Below are 22,823 nucleotides of genomic sequence, written 5' to 3' on the forward strand. Positions count from 1 at the left end.
ACTATTAGCAGCATAGTAACTTCTGCTGTTAAGAGTCAATGTATGCCATCAGCTACAGACCCCACAAATAAATCTTTGTGAATGTAAAGCTTGTCTCAACATCCTTTGTGCAACAACCAGTGTCTGCTTACACCAAAAATATCTATATCCAATATTGTCATTTAACTCAAAAGAGTTTGTAATAACAGAGGACCTGAGGGACTTGATATTTGGAAGGAGGTGAGAAGAATTCTGGTAAGTTGCATCCAAAAAGCAGTGTTACATTTGCATTAAGATTTCTGGGCCTAGATGGGTTAATTTATGTTTGAAGAATGAACAAGGAATGTTTTATTCACCCTTGTAGAAAAGGAAGAATATAGGAGGAGAAAGGAGTTCTTCTGTAGTACTGAACCATTGATGGTTGTACTGTTAGTTATTTAGTGCTCTTCCTTAGGGCACTTTGCACACTAATATAGAGCCTGATGGAAAGGGAAGTCCTGGATCTTCACTTGGAAGGAGTAATGATGATATCAAGTCAGCAGTGAATCCTACAATCAGACCAAAAATCATATCTCAGTTTACCCTGCACGTAGCTACCTCTAGAAACCTTCAGGCACAATGCTAAATTTACTATGACAGAGAAGTAATTACAGTTGGCATATTGAAGGCTTCCAGAATGTCCATTAACAGGCTGTACAGCAGATCTGTCAGGTCTGAGAGGCAGCCTCTGGGAAAGTACTTAATATTTACTGAGAAATGATATTAACATTGGTCTGTTTCTAGCGTTACATACTACCCAAGATCATTCAGATATATCTGACTACTGCCAAACAAGTCTCCAGCACAGCCGTCCAAAACTCCAGCTCCTCTCGGTGTTTAACTTTTCAAGCCGTCACAGAGGTAGCTCACTGAATAAGCTGCAGCACGAGTGCGCCCATCAGGCTTTCTTATCTCCTTATGCCATGAACTGAGTCTCGGAGCGGACTGTGGTTTTTGTTCTCAAGTGTTTCTTGATGGTTACTGTGATCTCAAGATTCAATTTGGGAATCAATTAGTTCCCTAAAAAGGCCCATGCAGATGGACCTTAAGGGCTAAGCAACAACCGTCCACCTTCTGAGGCCAAGCTCTGCTTCCCTATCTGTCAAATCGGAATTTTTTAAGTCAGGGAACACTTAGCACCAAACTTACCTACATCAAACTCCTATAAACCCCATTCTCTATTTCTTTCACAGACGTTCTGTGGTTACCAGACCTGCCTGGTCACCACACTTGCTACTTATCTACAGTGATGAAAATGAACCATTTTGCTCACTATTGAGGGTCTTGTACCATTAGTGCCACAGGTTTTGATCCTAGTCTTCTCTAAAAAATAGCAGCATATCCATTTCCAATATTATTACACTTTTTCCCTTTGTGATCCCAAGGTTGGTATCATTCCACAAGCTTCAAGAGAGCCTCTTAACTGAATATAAGCTTTTTCTAGGACAAATGTTTTTCTTCTGTTAATGCATAGAACTACACATAGGTCACAAGGGGACAGAACCAACCTAACATACTTCTGGCCATGTGGTAGAATGCATCTTATTTACATTAGTTCAGACCACCATGGGACAAAATGAGATGGAGTGGCTTTGCAGTTATTTCTAAATCCATCAGGAAGAGCTCGAGGTACACTTCAGCCTTGAAGCTGGGCGGGCAGAGAAGGCTCTAGAGGTCACCCTTACCTTCCCCAGGAAATGCTTGCGGTACAGTTTGGCTGTAGGATCGCTCTCCAGCTTCACTTTACCACTCCAGGGAAATGGTATGTCAGACAGAGCTGGATTCAAACTGGAGAGGCTGTGGCTGGTCCCTTCAATCCAGTAGCCCCCAAACTGGGGTAAGATAATGAGAGGATATGGCCACCCTTTCTGTAACACCTATTCAGAAGGACAGAGAACATGACGTTCTCTTAACTTGAAAGGCCAATGCAGCCCAAGGGAAAAAACAAAGAAGAGCAGTAATAACTCACCTCGTGAATGCTGGGGTAAGGAATATACTCCTCTTCTGTCTGAAATCATAATGGACCATTAGCAAAAATGTGGAAAATCTTTCACATGCTAATGCTCTCAGACCCAAGCTGTGTCCCCAGCTAGGGCTTCAGCCCTAGCCTATTCTTAGAGTTTTACTTTAGGACTATAGCTTAGACTCCATTTCCCAGGTCTCAGCATTATAATACAGAAGTTTCAGAACAATAAACTTGGAAGCCAGATTTCCAAGGAGGAGGGATAGCCTCTCTCCCTTCCTTCCACATAATATTAGACTGCTGCTGTTCTTCTGCACAAGGGAATAGTTTACAGACAGTAGGATGGTAGAAATAGTACTATATTTACAGTCAGATCAAGGATGTGTCATCCTAAAGCTAAACTTATGGTGTAAAACTGAGCAGTGTTGAGGCATTTTTGCAAGATGAGGAGGAATACCTGAGGCATTTATGCCAATTTAATGCCCCTTTAGCTCTATTGTCACGACCACAGAGTGCGCTAGCTACTCTGTCAGTCTGAAGTTATATAACACCCTTAATTCCTAGTGCAGCTTTTTTTTTTTTTTTTAAAGGTGATTCCAAAATTAAACTCAAGGTGAAGTTTGATTTTAAAGTTACTGGACCACAGCAGAGAGACTGAAGGAAGGGAGAGGAAGAACTGAGAATTTAAAAGATGGAAATCTGTTCTTTCCAGGGAAGCAGACCAGCCTTCTAGTAGTTTCCAACTGAGTCCTCAAGCAGCCTACTGAAATAAATGCGTGTGTTTTCATAAATATTAGTAAAATTCTTAAATCGAAAAAAATTTAAGAAAATATTTATTCAAAACTAAGATTGTTAATAATACTAAATAGACTTATTGGAACCACTTAAATTCGAAAAGGGGAAGTTCTCACTCTATTTCAGCTATTTGTTTCAGGCTCTTGTGTAGCATCTCCCATAGTTTAAGAAAAAAATACATATATACATATGTATGTGTTCTTGAGCTGTTTGTAGGCGCCCTGCTTACTCCAAGAAGAAAACACAGGGCAAGGCACGTCAATAATTATCTGCCATTCTCAGTAACTTAGGCGGCAACAATGACCTCGCCTGACCTTGAGAGGAGCTGGTAGGGAACATCTTTGTTCATCCAGACGGCTCCCCTGGAAACAGAAAGTCAAAGACAGTGAATCCTGTGTTTTAGCATGTCTCTTTCCCTTACCCTCTGCTCCTTCACCATATCCCCAAGTTATGTATTTCGACTCTCTCTGTAATATTCTATTTAATGCAAGTTTAGAAGTGAGGGATAAGTGGGAGGAGTAAAGCTGGACCAGTCCCCTAATTTGGGATTAGGACTTACCCCCTCGCCACATCTCTTAAAAAGCAGCGTTTCTGGTCAGAAATCAAAAGCAATCTCCCAAATTGATTCTCTTATTTAATTCTCTAATCTCTTTTAGCTCGCAGGAGCAACAAATCAAAAGAAAAAAAAATCCACTCCCATTATACTTAGCAAAAATAAGGTTATGGGAAAATGAGAAAGCTTATTAAAAGAAATTTTAAAAAGCTAAACCTTTATGAAATAACCGGGAGCCTGACCTTGAGCAGAGGCTCAAAACAAATGCATAACACCTTCAGGAAAACTCTTAGAAAGACCTGAAGAAAACCAGTATGGCTAAACTTCAGGATAAAGGAGACCATTAGATGTGTGAGGGCATTCTTCAACAGTTTGAAGTTCTATCCAAATATAGAAAATAGAAATAACAATAACTTTTAGAAGGTTAAACACAAAATACAGTAAAGTAGGTGAGGAATAATTTCCAGCTGACATAAAAAACTGCAAAAAAAAGTCTTTTTCTTAAACACATCAGGGACATCACAGGATCAACCTATAAAAAAGCACACCTTAGAGAAGGTTACCCAAAAAACTAAAAGAATATTTTCTTTTGTGTTTTCAACAGAGGAACCTGAAAAAGCACCAGCTTAGAACTATTCTTCGTAGGGGCACATAAGATCTTTCTCAGATTGAAATGTCAGTATAAAAAGTTATAGACAGCACTGACAAAAGGAAGAACAACAAATTACAAGGGCTTGATGGGTTGCAAAATCAATATGGAATCGAAGCTGACAAGTGATCTTCACTTTTTGTGGAGGTAGTAGTTCCCGTCATTTTGTATTTGGGCAGACATGAAGGTGAGAAAACGGGGTGCCTGAAGCACCAGTGCAAGTGGATGTTTTGTTGATGTGACCTGGAGTTTCACTTGTTAACCTGGCGTGTTGGGGGTCACGAGGGAGACTAGGTACTGAAACAAAAGTATTAGGAACAGCTCTGCTGGGCAAGAAAGTGCTATGCTTTACCAAAATAAGATTGAGGCAGGAGTGACACGCAGGTTCAAAGAGGTCTCCACCTTCTGGAACGAATGGCGGAAGGTACAGGGACCAACTTCCTATGCACTGGTGGACTTCTGCAAATGGAAATGGAGGTCGAGAAACTGCAATGCTGCAAGACCTCTCTCTCCTTCCTTGGCATTCCTCTACTCAGCACTGGAGAGACCACATCTGGAGTGCTGGGTCCAAATCTGGGCTCCCCAATATAAGAGAGACATGGAGCTACTGGAGCGGGTCCAGCAAAGGGCCACTAAGATTGATTAAGGGACTAGAGCATCTCTCATATAAGGAAAGGCTGAGAGAGCTACAACTGCTTAGCCTGGAGAAGACTGAGGGGGGATCTTATCAATATGTATAAATATCTGAAGGGAGGGCGTAAGGAAGACGGAGCCAGACTCTTCTCAGTGTTGCCCAGCTACAGGACAAGAGGCCACGGGCACAAACTGAACCACAGGAAATTCCATCTAAATATAAGGAAAAACTTTTTTTACTGTGAGCATGACAGAGCACTGGAACAGCTTGCCCAGAGAGGTTGTGCAGTCTTCATTCTTGGAGATGTTCAAAAGCCATCTGGACACAGTCCTGTGCAACCCGCTCTATGTTGGACTAGATGACCTCCAGGGGTCCCTTTAAACCTCAGCTACTCTGGGATTCTTTGACTAGTTCAAAACAGATAATTCATATATAAAAGGAAACAGAAATATCAAGATGACCATGAGGAAAAAGACCGAAGGCATGCTGAGACTGTCATTAATAGAGGGATATGAATGCCGCGTTATAAAAGATGAAGGCAGGTGAGTGAAGAGAAATCAGCTATGCAAGTACATGAAGACCCCAACATTTTAGTGGCTGAAATAAGATGTGTTTGTTTTTCTTCTCCTGCTTTTCAATCATTTGCACTGCAGAGCAATCTAGGAACAATGTATTCCTAAGTATCCTTAATAGATTTATTTATAATGTTCTCTGCATACAGATGGAGCCAGTAGCCAGTCAATGGAGCCAGTAGCACATTTATTTCAAGTAATGATTATTAAAACTGAAAAAGGCTTCACTCTCAGACCTCATGGAATGGTTTCAGTTTAAAATGAGAACTTTACCCATTAAGTCATCACATATAATGTGAAACAGCTAGGTTAATTTTCATTCAAACAATGATACTCCAGTAAGAGTAAAATACTCAGATACTCCAAAACTAATTCTATCCTGTGTCTTTGTTATTTTACAGGATTTTTGAGAAATGTTCAAGTCTCTTGCTGTGCTTTTTACTCATTTGATTGCTTATGACAATTCCAAATTCAGTTTTCAATTTAAAGGAGAGTTGGAGTCAAATGGAAGGAAAGGGAGAGCAAAAACAAACAAAAAATAAATAATTAATAAAAAAATATTTGGGGGTAGGGAACGTTTCTCTGGAAAACACCTCTACTCTTCCTTCAAAAAAAAGCTAGCCACACGTAAGCAGCAGTTACTACTTTTCCTAGTGCAACTCAGGTGACAAAACAAGCTAAATTAAACACACTGTAGAGTCTTAACAATGGGCAACTAAGAAACCAATATAGATGTGAAATTAGATGCTCTGTACGCCAGAAATTCTTACTAGCTCCCTCTCTTAAATTTAACTCTCTCTCGCTAGCACAAGAGGTCTAAATACAGTGAGACACACAGTTTTCATATGGTGAGCTGGGAGCTGAGAAACACTGACAATCTTACAGCAGACCATTCTTCCACTAAAGGACACCTGCTAGTGTTCTTTTTTTCCTACAGATTTCAAGAGGCCTGGAAGAAAGCACTACCATACCTTTCAATATGTGCTTGAACTGAGCAAGGAGCTCTGTACATTCAAGCTTACTTACTAGCACAGAATTAAATGAGCCAGGCATTCTTATAAAGTACATTCTTCTATAGCACTGAAAATAGATCCCAAACAGTTTGGGGGTCAGTACAGACAGTATATACATGTGAATATACTGAAGAAGATATACCTTCAGCCCTTCCTCCTCCCATTTTTCCTTCCTAGTCTGCAAACCAGTACCTCAGTCTCATATCTCTATCTATAGCCAGTATTTTGCTGCTACCTTGTACCTCCTCACCTAATTTATGGTCTCATCCAAATCTTGCATTTTCCCCATATCCATAATTTGGCCACCGAAGTTCCAGAAAAGAAGTTAACACTTTCTAAGAAGGGCAACTCTTAATCATAACAAAGGGCAGAAGTTATGTGCCTCACTTGAAGAGGACAAAGCTAACCCTAGCATTTTAAAGAAAATGCATCAGTCAGAGAAAATAATATTGGCACTACGTAAGGATGCTCTGAGAAGGGGCCATCTGAAAAAAATAGTTTTAACTATTTTTTCGCTAAATATATGACCTAGTACTATTATATTCATACCTCTTATTTTGGTAGGCGAGGGTTTTTGTTTTTTTCTAATTTTCCCTACTTGAATCTTACAGTATAATAGATAAAACTGCATGTGTGTATTTCCATACAACAATTAAGCCAGACCACTTACTTGTGAGAGTTAAAGACTAGGTCTACAGTAGTTATTTATTAAACTATTTGGCCTTGCTAAAGGCAGTTATGCTAGCATCCCATCAGTCATCTGTCATTAACACCCGCTACCCTGCAGTAATATAGTTTCTTGAAGAACACTCCAGATATACCTTAACGCAATTTTAATTTTCTCTCAGAATCATACTTCAGCAAAGAACAGACAGACTCATAAGAACTTGTGTCTATTCCTTCCATCATGCTGGCTGGAAAACTGAACGTAGGGAAATGCTCTTGAAACTTCACTTAAGACTGAGTATTGGAGGTTTGTCCCAGGAGCGCTAAATACGCTGCAAGCCCAAAGTAAAGGATATTGGGGGTAAAGTGACAAGACTGGAATAGGTGTTGACAATTGACTGGCTACAAAAAATTAAGACATCTAAGAATCTGACAGAATAACTGCTCCTTACCTGCATTTTTTCAATCATCTCAAATAAGTCCACAGTCTGCGAAGAGAGAAAGGTAACAGGGAAATAATTTAAGATTTGCAGGAGCAAACACTATCTTCTGTGGTAATCCAGATACTGATGGAGCCAACAGCTTCTATGTTTTGGCACAGAAACTATTCTCTTGCTGAAGGCAAGACAGAATCTCTCTTCCTTTACTGATGGCATGGTCAATACAACTAGCTAAATTTTCATCTGGTCTTGTAAAAGCTTGACCTGGAACCTGATAGGGCATGTCTCAGGAATTTCTCTCTGAATAGGTCAAATAAATGGTTTGATACAATATAATATAAGAAAGGACTACATGAACAAGTTTAGGATTCTCACACAGAAGTCAGTAACAGTAGCTATAACATACAGGCACACAAACTTGCCTTTTTTCACTTCTGATCTGCACAACAGTTCAAGGCACGTTCCTACCCTGAACCAAAGGAACGTGAACCGCCTTTACCTTCTTGGGAATAGCAGGAGCAAGAGCAGATGGAATGTCTTGGGTCGGAGAGTCTATAACATCACTGACACAGCAGATCCCCTCATCAGACCTCCTGTAAGAGACAGAGGTAGAAGGGGCAGGCGGGGAGAAATCTTGGAGAACTCAAGATGCCAACCCTTACCTGCAGTGCCTTTTCTGCCTTCTGATGTCTTCTGCTCACTCATTTATCCCCAGATCATTTTTTGGCTATAAGGAAGCTGTCACTCCCATCACCTCAACCCAGCTAGAGATACGGATGGCTCACAGATCACTTACCACCTGCAAACGTCCTGGATATATCCCCAAAGAACTTGTGGCCCCTAGGTCTTTCTCTCTGCCCACATGCATTATTTTCCACACCCTTGTTCAAGTGCTAAATGATCTTTTCTGCCAAGTTCCTCTTCTAGCACAGATTACAGCAGAAGACAGACAGGTCTTATAGGAAGCTTTGGGACCAGATGGGGAAGAACGCTTGCAGCAAGGGAGATGGTGACGGGACCCATTCTCAAATCAGGTCCAAATGCCGAAATACTACTGCAGATTGCCATTTGAAATTTCCACCCATCTCAAAACTGAATGGTATTAAAAGAGCTAAAAGTTCCGAAACGTCACTGAAATCAGAACCTAAAGGACAGACCCAGTTGCCACAGCCTGGGTATTAGTCTCCAAGATGGGAACATCATAGACATTGTGCTAGAACAGAGCTAGTATATACTGCAGGAGAGAATCAGGCACAAATTTGTTTTACCACTGCTGATAAAGCCAGTGTGCCCGTTAGATGGGCTTCTGTCTGTACACCTTCTATTGAAAATGTATTATTATTTTGGCCACTACTGGAACAGCATGTTGCATGTATACAAACAGCAGCAGCCCTCATTTAATTTCATAGAAGAGAAAACAAAAAATTACTCAACTAACATACTGTAGTTTAAGAAATGCATATTAAACTACAATACAGACACGATCAGCGCTAGCTGCAGCTCTCCCACGGTGAGCTGATAAATTCCATGCCATTCACAATTTTTAAAAGAAGTCACAGTTGGGTTGCAAGTCTGCCATTTCACAGCTAAGGTCACGTAGGCAAGGATCATACATAGGCAGGGTGGGGAACAAAGCCCAGATTTCTAATATAAGAGACAAAACTTACCCACTTTGTAAAGCTATCATGAATATAGCACATTCAAAACTGGACTCCTCTGAAATCAGTTCTAACATAGGAGGCTTGATGTTATCCTCTAGTTGCTAGATAAAATGTGCAGAACTCCTACTGCCTCCATGCTAAGAGATCAGAATCTGTAAGCGGTGAAGGTTCAGGCTTTGAAATCAGTGGCTACATTCTCTGTTGTATGGTAGTCTAATCTATTTCCTATAATCTTGAGATTACATTTTATTACAAGCTCCAAGAATCCTCATGCCCACCAACTCTCTGACAATTTACAATTATTTTGGCTGCACCACTTAACTGGTATATGGACTGGTCTCGATAGAGATTAACATAATGCTTCCATCTCACAATTTTATTCTAAAATTAAAATGAAAGAGATCGGTGTCACACAGCTAAAGATTAAATCCATAATGCATATGGGAGTTAGTCTAAATAGCCTGAAATAAATAGTGGAATAGATAGATAGCAAATGTATTTATAAATGAGTGTGAGTGTTATATCAACACTTGCTTTACTTATTAGTTTTATTCATTTAGTTGGAGCATGTCTGGAGCAAACAGGACAAATTTATGCCCAACGTTTTATGTAAAAGATTTCCATTGTTTGTTTTAGAAAGCTGAAGGCTCTGTTCTGTGGGCCCTAAAAAGGTAAGAACTTAATTTGATAAACTCCCTTTTTTCAGAAACTTGCCATTTCCGGAGAAGGGTAACAATATGTCTTTTGTGCAACTGGATGCCCTGGGGCCTTGTTCCATACTATAGTGTTTTTCTTTTGTATGCCACTGGTTTGAATCCTGAATCATTCAGTAGAGAATAAAATACATACCTGTATCAAGGAAACTTTGGCAACTCTTACAGGAGTGGCCAGTCCTGCCATTCTCTTGCCATAAATTCACCTCTATGCTTTGGACTGACTGTAGGTCTTCAGGCAGCAACTGTTCCTTATTGTTCAATCCTAGCATAGTCCTCCTGCCAAAAGGACTAGAGCAGATGCCAAAATCACTGGCCTCATTATACATTTAGAGATGTTGTCAATTCTGTAATTATCCCAGGTTGGCAATGTGCAGAGGAACTTTAAAAAGTCAAGAGAATTATTTAGATTTCAGTTTGTCTTTTACAAAAAAAAAAAAAAAAAAAAAGTCATATAATTTCAGGGCCATTGTAACTATTACTTGAAAGGTCATTTCTGAAACTTCTGGAGTTGCCTGCACTTGAATCTCTAAAACAACATCTACCGTGTAACTATAACACATAAACCTCGCATTCAGAGAGCAGAATACCACCTTTTGGGGGGGAAAAAAATTCTCCAGCTTGGGAGAAGGAGATATATATGTCAAAATATATTTGCTGATGCTTTATTTTTATGAAATGGCACCAAGAGAAAGTAGAGACCATGGAAAAGATAAAAGACTAAAAGGATTTTTTTTATTCTCAGCAACCACTGCATTCATTTTAAGCATGTATCCTAACTAAAAGCAGGCACTGCTGTTCTATTCCTAGAGACTCCACTCTGAATTCCACAACGGTGAGAAAAGCAACCCTTGCAGACCTCTACATCTCCACTGTTAATGCCCCGTATTCCTGTCCTGCAGCATTCCCGGCAGTGTCAGTTCTGTGATCTCCACACAGCTCTGTAAGAGTCATTCCTAGATGCTTACAGCTGAGCCAGTTCAATAGCAAAGACTCTGCAAATATTTGTTCTGAGAAGACTACAAATTGGCTTTGACAGATTTCATAAATCCTTTCACTCATCTTTCGTAAGTATTCCAGAGATTTGTTGCACTTCGAAGAGATAAGTGTCCCAAATCCTTGTATAATTATTTTCCTGAAAGTTCACAGAGAAGCAAGTATATGGCCATTATAAAAACTTTTTCTAATCTAGAAGTCTTCCAGTAGGAGAAAAATATACTACATGACTTGCAACTAACTGTGGGACTACAGTGAGTATAATAGCTGGGGTCCCAATCTTATGAGTGATTCTTGCAGTGAGGCACTGATATGTTCTTGGAACCATTCACCAGAAGGGACAGCCAATTCAAAAGAACTGAAGGCTATCTGAAGGTAATCTGAAACAAAAAAAACAGGCCTGAAGTGCTCATATGGAACATTTCTGGGCAATCGCTTCCCTTGAGCAACAGCTTCTGCTATTTCACTCCCGTGTTTCTCCCTTGGACTTACTCCACCAAATAAGATTTGCAGGTATTCAGTGAAGACAGCTAAACACATGACACTAATGACCTTACTCTAGTAAGTACCCACATGTGTAGAATCTACAGCATTTTATTTTGCTCCAAGTCACATACAGTTTCCTAAAATTCAAGAAAAGGAATTAGCAAGGTAGAACTAGGAAAAGGAAGTAACTATTACAGATGAAACACAGTTCTTTTTCAGCTTGCCCCAAACTTTTCTGCTCATGGACTCTGCTTCAAGTTAGAAATCTCACTTCCAATAGCAATCCTGTTTTCTGACTGCTGCTAAGGAACTATTTCCATCTAGCTTGAGAACCACTGTTCCAACTGCTGTGGTCAGTCCTTGCTCTTTGGTCAAGATTTCCTTTATCCTTCTTGTATCTATGAAAAAGATGGGAAAGGTATCAAAAAAGCCTGGATAAATCAGCTCAGCTCTCACTTTTAATCTTGTACTCCGCAACAAGGTTCTCTCCTGCATGGCAGGAGAAAGGCAAACTCCTGAGGGAAATGAACCTCTCCACAAATCCTCACTTCTACCTCCTAAGAAGTCCTAACTAGAGAATTTGTTTTCTTCCACTAAGGCAGGAGAAGGGGAGAGAAAAGAAAGTAACTCTTGCTCTCTCTGTTTCCTTTCAGAAATACTAGCACCCCTGCCAACCCTCTCTCCCACTCACCATCTTTATGACCACAGAAAGATTTAGGTGGGAATGGACCTGTGGAGGTCTTTGGTCCAATGCTCTGCTCACAGCAGGACTGACTTCAAAACCAGATTAGGACTTTCCAGGTTAAATCATGACTGCCACTTTCCACCTTCTTAGCTCCCCTCCCTTTCACACATCCCAGAAGAGCTCTTCCTGCTCTTGCAATAAGACTCGCATTGCGCAGAAGGGATCCACTTCAGCATTCCACCTTGAAATATTTTAAGCCATTCCCCTACCCTGTCCTCAGGCTGAAGGGAGGAAATGCACAGTGCAAGGCACCTGATGGACAGCCAGCCCAGTACCAGTACATACCCTCTGTAGGCTCCAACACAGAAACTGTGCTTTCGGGAAAACATGCTGGACTTCTCCACTAAAGGCAGCTCCCAGCTTTTCTCCTTGGGTGTTTCCTCTCCTCCTGTCTCAGCATGGAGAAGGGCACAGGCTTCCTCCTTGCTCCCTACAAAGACCAGTCCCTCTCCCCCGCCCCTTCCCAAGCTGTGCTTCAAATGAGAGAGACTGCAAAGAGCTCCTCACAGCTGGGACCAGGCCTGAATCAGCAGGAGCAGGAAGCTCCTGAGGAGATAGATAGATAATGATAGAGGGAAAGACAGGGGAGGAGAAGGAGGACAGACAGAGCAAGAGGAAGCAATGAGGGATGGGGAAGTCACTGCTCTCTCTCCTCACCATGGAAGGCTGGTTCCCCCCTTCCTGGATAGCCCATGGGACATGGAATAGCCTGCAGGAGGTCGCTGCTAGGATAGCAGAGCCACGGAAGGCTGACTCCAGATCTGTCAGTAGGTGCAATAGTACCAGCAAGGACACCAGAGGGGCTCCTTATTCAACTCTGCTTTAGAGTAAGATCTATCCCCAAGCTGCCTCTCTGTATCCAGCAGGACAAGTGGGCATCGTGTCAGTCCTCCACAACTTCTCATGCTCTTCAAGGGGAGAAGAAGAGGATATCAAGCCCACTAGCCCTTGATCTTTGGGGCAGATGTACATCAAATATAGAGATTTGGCACAATATCCCTCCTATGACATACCTGGCTGCTCTTACACGTAACCTATTTTCTAGGGAAGCTCAAATTTTGAGAGCCAGAAACCCTTTAACCACATGTATTTGCTTTTACACTATCCTCTACTGTAAGTGTATGCATATAGTGTTTACATGAGAATGTGGAGATCTTCCAGACACATTTCTTCTGTGATCCTCAATTTTATTCCACAAGATGATGTAATGTTACCTCTCTACACTAAGACCTGTAAAGGCAGCAGCTACAAACAGTAAGCTTCACACTTGATTTGTTCTGTTGATCAAGTTCTTCACACTTGATCTGTTGAGACAGCATTTGGAATTCGGAATTTGAAAGAGATACTAAGGAGGAGTGAAAGGAGAAAGACAAGATAGAAAACATGAAACAATTGATGTGGGTAGGCAAAAAGAAAAGTAGAAGAGAGATAAAGCAGTTGCAACAAACTCTTGGGGATAAGAGTACAGCAATTCTGTTCTGATGCTTTCTAGAAATTCTAGTCATGAAAGACCCAGACAAAAAGCATCATGGGGGTTTCAGGTGTGGGTGAGTGGGAAAAGATATTGTAAGGAATCAAAGTAGGGGACAACAATGAACAAAAAAAGAAAGGATCAGCTTGCTGGTTTTAGGTACTCAGAAGGAGGGCTGCTATTTCCATCTCTTCTTGTTTACTTGTTTTTTTCAGCAGATCTGATCCTGGGGTATGGTACAGTCCACCTCCTCCATAGAAACCCTGCACCTCCAACCTCCTTCCAGGGCACTGCACACACAGCAGCTGCTCTCTGCACAAGCAGTTCTTATTCATTTACCTGAACGGCTGAGTAGGAAAAGGGAACTGACTGGGCCAGGGCAGAGAGCCAAGCTTGCCACTTCTGCTGCATCCAGGCAGGAGGAAAAGACATTAGCTTCTGCTGCTAGAGAGGGCTGCCAGTAGTAACTGCTGCCCTCCCCCATCCCAGGGTCATTATCAGCAACAATAATAAGCCTGTTTGCAGTAAAAGCAAAGTATATAGAAAGGCCCTGGTCCTTTTGCCATTCTTCATCAGCTAGCCACTACAGACAAGTGTCTCCTTGGTTCACATATAAAACCAGACCTGGGCTCAGCTTTCATGTAACTATCTCATAACTTTACCTAACCTACTGTGCAACTCCAGTTGTGTACACAGCCCTCAAGATTCACAAGCAAGCCAGCAAACAATTATCAAATACCCTAAATCCTGCTGCTGGCAACCTACTTTTATAATCAGATGAATAAATTACTTCCACATATAAGTAAATCACAGACCCCCTTTTCCCTAATTGTTTCTTGACTTATAACCCAGCTAACAATTCCTGCTGTTCACAGCTAGCACAACAATATCACTTAATATATGTGTTCAGTTGTATTAATAAGTAGACTTGGTTCATATTGATATTTGCATTCTTGTATGACTAATTCTGCATATTTATAGTCTTATATTAGAATCTATATATTTGTGTGGATCATTATGCCTTTTATACTCATTGTTTCAGGAACTGGCACACAAATTTCTGTTCTTCTAGGTATCCTTCCAGGTATGTTAATATATGTATTTCAATAATTGGTATCTGTACCTTTTGCCGTGTATTTTCCCTATTTTTTTAACAGATTTTTTTTAATTTTTAAAAATGCATTAGCATTTTCTCTTGCTCACACAAAAGTCTCAATTTACCATAAGACAGAAATTGAGCTCTGCATTTTTATCAATTATTTGAGTCATTGTAAGAACATCAAGCTCCACAGAAGCCACACGCTGCCACATAAATACAGCATATCCTTCAATGGTAAACTCTTCAGGGCTGAAACTGTCTTTTTTATGCATTACAACAAGATTACACTCAATCATCACAAGCTCACAGATGCACTCACAAACAGAAACATGCACAATTTCACATCAGTTATTCTCACAGAAGTATGCACACAGCTTCTAAATATAGCACTAAGCGTGCACAGACAGCACCTCCCACTGCCCATTTGGAGTCATCATTTTATGCCAAAGGTTGACAGAACCAGGGTGGGATTCCTTAGAGTCTAGACAGACCCTCTTTCATGCCCCTTGAGCTCTCCAGTTTGTCTCATTTCCTACAAGGACATCCACCCTCCCCATTTACACTCTCTCTCAGTGTTTCTTTGCACAATGCAGTACAACACAAAACAGTACAGCACAATGTCTTTTAAAAAGCATACAGCTGCTTTCCCTGCTGGGGCTGAAACTGCCCCAAGGTCCATCCATTACACAATGCTCAGCAAGCAGGACAGAAGATTGCTATCAGTCCTCCCCCAGCTGTCTTTGCCCTGATTCCTTCTAGATGCAAAATATATAACATATTAATTGGTACTGCAGGTGAGAAGAGCATAAAAGCAGCTAAGCTGTTCATCCCCTACCTGAGCAATGATCTCACATCCCCAGCTGGTGAGCGGATGGAGGCAGGGAACCCAGCTGCTCCCACATACGCTCTCCTTTCCTTGCACTATCAATTATTCACATAGGTTGCAGTGTCCTCCCTCTCCCTCCCTCCCTTTCTCTTCCGCTGCTCCCACCTGCAGATGAATGGAGAGTGAGCAGGTTGGTGCTGTCATACTTGAAACTAGAGATCATTGTCGATATGGAGGAGCCAGCCTGTGCAGCAACTGAGCTCTTAAGCAGAGAAGACTGGCCCTAGGGGAAGGGGCCAGACTGGCAGCTCCATAGGTGGAGCATGAGCAGCTCTGTACACCCACACAGTGCTCCCCGCACTTCTAATCCCAGACCTGCAGGGATGACCTTTAGAAATGAGAGGATCTTCATAGGGACGCTCATTTCCATAGCCTACTTAAGTATGATTAGAGTTATCTGGTGACAGTGAACTGCATAACATGAATTCATGTGTACAGATCAGAGGAGGAAGAGAAAGTGGTGGATTGGAAAAATCTGATAATCACTAAACTGTTTACTTGCTACTGACTTACTCCCATAGCAAATGCACTGAACGCGGATAATCTGAAGGGACATGATGATACACTATCTTCTAGAAATGCTTTTGGTAATTATTAGTTAGGAGAATCACCTGTGGACTGGAAATATTGTTTAGTCATGATTTTTGTAGAAAATCAAAGAATTTGTTATGTTGCACTAGTGTTAGGCAATGTTAAAATGAGTTCTGGCTGACTTAGATGAAGCAGTTTAAAGCATTTTGCCTCTGCACAGGGCTATTATCTACAGTTGAGTGAGTGCTTTCAATCCTTTTCAGAGCAAAATTAGGTTTAATCCTCCAGGTTAAATTAAGCATTCCATTCTGCACTGAAGTAACTCAGCCTTACTCATTCTGGTCCCATCAGTCTGATGGGGGAACCCCCTACTAGGTCATTTTTAAATGCCACAATAATTTCTTCTGTTAAACGCCCCCATGGCCATAGCCATGGCAGAGGCACCACAGGGACAAAAGAAACAGAATCCCAGCGTGCTAAAACAGCAGGTTGTTTTTGGCCTCTCTGAACTGTATAACCTTTCCCATATTTTGAATAAATAACTGCTGGAATTTGACCAGAAGTAACAAAGAATTTCCTCAAATTAGATTACAAAGAAAGGGCACACTAAAAATTGTTGGTATTGTAACTCCAATTGTGAGCAAATCTTCCCAAAACTGGGAGCTATTTTTAAGAGGGTGCTACAACTGTTTGTAACTGTAATTGTTTTTACTTATGCTCTTGTTTTCAAATCTTCAGGGATCGCTTTGTCCAGCTTTTTTCCACAGTTATGCAGGCTGGAAATGTTTTATTAAAGACTTAGCACTTTTTTGTTTTCACATGAGCACAGGAATAAACAAGTTCTATAAATAGAATGATTTCCTATGGATTTGTTTTGTGTAGTTGTTTTGGGTCTAAGAAAATGCGAATTCTGACTGAATCTGTTGGAGCACTTACAAGAGCCCTCTCTTGTGCTGGATCTTAGTGAGGTTCACTCTGCAACTTTTCCCTCAGTTAGGACACTTGCAGGAATTTCTTTTTTCCCGGTTAGATATTTTTATTAATTTTATAGGAATGTAATTATCTGGGGCAGGGTCTTCATGTCTGTCTATAAAGAACCTAGAAGAATTGGTTTCTATATAAGTACTTCATATAAACACTTCATGTTTGCTTGGCACCTTTATTTGAAGATATGTTATGGAGAACAATATGTTATTGAGAAAGGTCCCCATTACTAGCCCCCTTCCACAGATGGAGCAACTGGCACAGAGACATTTACTCTTGCTATCACCTAGTAAATCAGCAGGAGGGTCAGGAAAAGGAAACAACTCTCAGTCTGCCAGTACAGCTGGATAAGCAGCTTTAGCTGATTGCAATGACACTGATGGGGATAGTCCCGCTCTGATCAGCTAGTTGTTCAGATAATGCTAGTACTGGTGTAAGGGGCAGGACTGGAATGAACAGCCAAGGACAGCAATGAGATATGGCAGGACTTCCAGGTTTGGAAACAACAGTTATTTCAAATTAGTGAAATTATTGCAACTATATTGCAACTCCTAGTTTGCCTTAGCCTATTTTCAGGCTTTGACCTACATGGCCTGCCCAGTAGAACTCAAGGATAGGAGAAATATTTATTAATTTACCTGACTGTTAGTAGAGTGTAAGTTGGGGGAGATTTTGGCAGTAAAACTCCGGATATTTTTCACAGGGGAAAACAGAGAGGCAAGTCATTAGACTGAGGACAGACTGAGGAGCACATAGCTAAAAATATGGACATTGTTTAGGTTAGGTCAGCAAGTTAAACAGTTTGCAGGAATGGAATAGCATTTAAACAAGGAGAATAACAGCAGTCAACAGAACAACAAACCAATCAGACAGGGGGCACATGCAATGCTTTTGTGCTATTTATGCACCCACAAGTTTCCAAAATGCCAGTGGGACTGCTGTGAAATGGGTAAATACAATGATGTACAGTGCGGGGAGGAAGGCAGGTCAGACCTAGAGGGATGTAGTGTGAATGACGATAACGGGGAGAATGCCTGGATGAAAAGGGAATCTGAAGAGCTAGATTCTTCTTCAGGATTAGGGATAAAGTATCTCTTAATTTCTCTCTGTACAAATAAGATGAACCAGCTGGGATTATTTCCCACAAACTTCTCCTATCAGCCTGAAACTCTGAAGCTTTCAGAGATTTTTTCTTATTCTGACAGAGCTGGAAGGGGTTAAACGAACCTGCAATACAAACAGTGGGGACAGCAACCTCTGCCAGGCCACCTCAAGCTAGGGAATTCCTGGAGGTATTACATCACCAGTCCAGTCCCCTCTTCCTTGTCTGGAATTCTCTTGTTTTGGCAGGTTTCTGGGAAATGAGCAAGATGAAGCTGGCCCTTTAAATGCAGAAGCAGCAGCTTATTAGTGTGAACAGCACGATCCACTGCAGTGTTTGAGCTGGCTGGAAGCAGGGAACATCCACAAATTACTGTACCTTAAAACATTAGGGCAACCCAATGTGGCATATACCCCAAGATACAGAGGTTCACTAATAAATACATGGGGGATGGGGGTCATGGTGCATATTTCGTAGATGTCATCAACACGCAAGATATTGTGAAATAATAGTGAAATATTGCAAAAAATATTGTGAAATATAGTCCCCAATCTAAAAAACTTGCTTTTCAAGAGATGCGAGTAACCAAGGGAGTTGCTTAAATTCACACAATAAATGTTTGTGGCAACTGGAAATTTAGACACAAATCTTAAAATACAAAGTGCCTTTCCCTGGTTACAGGAATGAGAGGACATTGTTACTTACATAAATTAGGGTAGCAAACAAACAACATGCAGACTGTTCACAAGTACTACATCAAGGGAATTTGGTCAAAAAGCACCCACCAGTTATTCCACAATAGGACATCAGGACACAGGCAAAGATCGTTCACGTAGTGCATTTAGGAGACAAAATCATGGATCATCTATCTGTCTATGAGCTAATAAGGACACAAAGAATAAGGAGGGTCTAGTAGTTTAACACTACTTATGACATAGCAGGGAACAGTTGATATTTGCTTTGATAAATATTCAGCATAGATAGTGTCTTAAAAAGAATCACTTCATGATATTCAGCAATAAAATATAGGAATCACACACTAACTCTAAACACCCGGAATTCTATTAATTAAGAATCTGTTTGTGGGATTTTTTGCTTATGGGAATGGCAAAAGATATCTCTTAGCATGTTAGTAATAGTATATATCATAATAGGGCATGGTTCCAGTTGGCATGTATGGGCTGTAAAGCATATGTGTACATATATTAATAAAATATATAATACATCCTGACTGTCAGCACTGCAGTAAAAACTACATCCATGGCTTAAAGTTTACTTGTTACAGAGCAGTGCTCCCCAAACTTTTTGGAGTGCTACGAAACATGTCTCACAAAATAGTGTTTCCATATTAAACCTAACTGACAGAACAACTGTGGAGAAATGATTCTGAGGACCAGTCTGCTACGCACTTCACTGACCTATGTCGTACTATCAGGACAACTCAGCACCACTGGAAAATTAGTCTGCTCAGAGCAATACGGGCAGTAAGAATTCAGTATAACTGCCAGACTGCAGTGAGCTGAACTGCTAAAAGAAGAAAATCCAGTACCTTACAGATTGAAGTGAAATCTGCATGGGATAAAAAGCATCCAGCCATTCTTAGACTGCTCTGTGACCACATGGCTGGACTAGGGAGCATCCAGCAATTTCTAAACTGCTGTAAACTGGAGATCTGGAATAAAGAACATCAGCCACCCCATGGTGGCACATAAAGCTGAGATTGGGGAAGATCTGACAATCTTCTAACTGCAAGTAGAGCTGCACAGACTAAAATACAATGAAAGGAGAGCAAGTTGTTCCTCTCAGAGAATATTAAGAACCAAACACATTTGTGGAATGAAGGGCAGAACTGTAATCTACAGTGGAACTCTATCAGGAAAGTTAGATTTACAGAGGCAGGAAACATTTATATTGCATTAGTGCTCAAACCCCAGCTGGCTTGGTCAAACTCTACGAAGAGAACCCCAGAAGAGCCAAAGGCTAAACCACAAATTTTAGGAACAATAATAAGAATAAGCAATTACTTTCTCATCCTGAAGAGCTTTGCACAGGCATGTCAAACATGGGGAATCAACTAAGCACAGCTTCTTTATTTATAACATCAGTTATTCCATCTGTCACACAGTAGGGTTTTTTTTTTTTTGACTCATTCAAAGGCATACAATCAGTGTTGACTTGGAGAACACCTGGTTTTATTTTTCATCTTTTTCTGCATGTTTTTCCAGCTGTTTCACTTCAAATGTCTCCTATCAATCTGTCACACAAACCTCTCTACTACAGCTATTTCCAGGCAAAATTTCTCCAGCTAGACTGCCAAAGCTCACAGCCTTGCTTTTGCCTTTATTTTGGGTGGCAAAATACACCTACACCTATTGTTAAATCTACCAGTTTAAATACAACCTAGAAGAAAAACATTCAGTCTATAAATTAATAAAATATAAAATAGCATTAAAAAAGTCATCTGTGAAAAGATCTTGAAAAATGTTTTTTGTAGGACTTGTATTTTGGTCTTAATTACATGAAACAACCTATACATATTTTGCATGGAAATTAACGTATTTCTACCTTTCCCAGCTCCACGATGAAATGTGTTAATGTGATATAAACTTGTGTTGCCAGTTACAGATACCTTAAGTTTGAGATTTTAGATACTGCAAGATTAGCCTAACAAAGTTCCCAGTATCTAAGTATGCATGGAGACTTCACGGTAGGGCTGCCCGGGGAAAGCAGCAACCAGAAGCTAGCGCTGCAGAAAGCTGCAGTACTCAATACAATCAATCATTAAGGATTTTGCATAAATAATGATTAGCGTATCACTTGGTTTTTATGGTGCTCATAAGCAACTGAACAAATCACCTGAAGGCTACAATTCTTCTTCACCTTCACACATTCCTCATCCTGCCCCTCACTTTGCAAATATCATGAGGAGAACAGTAAGTGAACATGAAATTGTCAAGGAAGCAGTAGACTCAGCTCTTATACTGAATGCCCTTCATCTCTTCAAGATGGTCAAATGTACATTCCATAGCAGGGGCTGCAGTAGAAATTTAGGAATTCCCGGTGACAGTCCAAATTATTGCTGAGAAGCTGATGAGCAAGAGAATCAGGGTAAAAGTAGCATCACCATGCATCAAAAGTAGCTTGGAGACTTTGTCATTATCAATTAATTTACAACCAGGTGCAGACTGGTAACTTGTGAAAGATATGGGTATCACATACTATGCCACACTTAGAAGTGCAAGTAGTATTGGGTCCTGTAACAGTGACCCTGACAAGAGAGTATTATCCCCCCCCTCCCCTTTTCTATCAAGCAAGATCTGTGTTTGGAGGTAGCACAGAGAAACAAAGATACTGGAAAAGAATATATACCTCATTAATAGTTCCACTATATTTAAGGAAGCCTCCTCAGGCAAAACTCATGACCTCTTGTTCACCCAGCGTCGCATGCGAACTTTTCAAACAGCAAACACTGTCTCCTGAATCAATCTGTTATCTTTCGACTGTAAAGGAATTCACAGGAAAGCCTGAGGAATCAGATGTTGCCAGTATCCAGTGGACTTGACAATTCTTCTCAACAATCAGTAGCACCATCATGTGGATCATCTTTGGCATCAAATAAGACTTCAGTCCGATACAGATGTTCAGGAACTATGCCTACTCTATCCTGAAATTCTGTCTTCACTGGCAATCTTCTTATATTCACAGAATGACCCTTTGCAATCAATCATCACTCTTCTCCTGAGTCCACACATGGTGCGGAACAAACAGCCATATAAAAGTTATCACCATTAAGAAATTTTATTAATGCTGTCAGTACAAGCAGATATACCCCTAATTCCACATGTTGCATCTCCTGTTTTTTGTAGCCTACAGCCAACAGGAAAGCTGTCTCTCAGCACTGGAAGCCTCGAAACAACAGAGTACCCCTTACAAAGTATAGGAGTTGCAGTATCACTACTGCAGCTGTTTCAGGAGAAAGCAAAAACGGCATATTGCTTTCACAGTGTTGATACACAAACCAACAGCCTGGTCTGGCAATGATGTGGCATGGTGCTCTTTATGAGGCTGTTCTTGCAGCTGATGGCTGAGCTCAGAAACAGTAGTTCACCCCACAGAAACACCATCCAAAACATCTTTACAATGCCATGCTAGAACATACCAGGATAACAATTCAGATGTAATACTATAGGGCGTGCTCATGGCACATGCCAGAAGAAATTCATTATGATGTGCTCCTGCTAATTTGGCAGTGACCACTAGAAATGCAAATCCATGTCAAAACTAGATAAAACCCGTACCACTAGAAAAACAGACAGTTCACAGATTGAGGAAAGATGCCAAGATGAGAGCTACATTCTTTTCAGTTCACGTGTCTGCTATCATAAAGTAACAAAGAAAACTCTCTTTCACTGTGAACGCCCATTTCCTCAGATGTAACTGAAACATAAAACCCGTTTTTCCTGAGGCAGAAAAAAGAACCACCTCCAGCTTCCTCTCTCTGAGGTATACTGCCTTTATAGGATGGCTAGAACTAAAAATGTAGCTAGAATTAGTGCTGAAACAAGAAATGCTGCCTTAGAATGGAAACTATCTAATGAAGTAAGAAGGGACTATAGTTATAGATTAACTTTTCAAGCCAAAACTGTCTTAATTAAAATATATTTTACTCATTTTTTCCTTTCTTATTTCTTTCCTTACCAAGTTACTTCTCTCAGTCCTTCCACACTTGAATTGCTGCTCTGCGCTTTGTCACACTTGCTTTAGACTCTGAATACCTTAGGCCTGGGAACGTATGCCTAGGAAGGTGTTGCATTCTGCACTGCATTTGCTACAAAGTACAACACTC

General features: G+C 40.7%; 1 protein-coding gene across 17 annotated transcripts in view; it reads right to left on the reverse strand.

Annotated features, from left to right (window-relative positions):
- The window catches only part of LOC104150735 (rap1 GTPase-activating protein 1), a 69,561-nt gene that overhangs the window by 33,746 nt on the left and 12,992 nt on the right, over positions 1-22,823 (reverse strand). For 6 of the 17 annotated variants that reach the window (XM_068956474.1, XM_068956470.1, XM_068956463.1 and 3 more), the window contains 5 exons: positions 7,803-7,896; positions 7,316-7,351; positions 3,091-3,138; positions 1,988-2,026; positions 1,704-1,895 (listed from right to left, as the gene is read on the reverse strand). In XM_068956474.1, coding sequence (XP_068812575.1) covers positions 1,704-1,895; positions 1,988-2,026; positions 3,091-3,138; positions 7,316-7,333 — 297 coding nt within the window. In that variant the 5' untranslated portion in view covers positions 7,334-7,351; positions 7,803-7,896. Of the gene's footprint in view, positions 1-1,703; positions 1,896-1,987; positions 2,027-3,090; positions 3,139-7,315; positions 7,352-7,802; positions 7,897-9,813; positions 9,936-12,189; positions 12,439-15,465; positions 15,586-19,526; positions 19,629-22,823 lie in introns of those variants that run through there. The other 11 variants (XM_068956453.1, XM_068956447.1, XM_068956473.1 and 8 more) reach the window with 9 other exon arrangements.

The sequence above is a fragment of the Struthio camelus genome, chromosome 1, assembly GCF_040807025.1.
Source record: "Struthio camelus isolate bStrCam1 chromosome 1, bStrCam1.hap1, whole genome shotgun sequence".
In the NCBI taxonomy this organism is placed as follows: domain Eukaryota; kingdom Metazoa; phylum Chordata; class Aves; order Struthioniformes; family Struthionidae; genus Struthio; species Struthio camelus.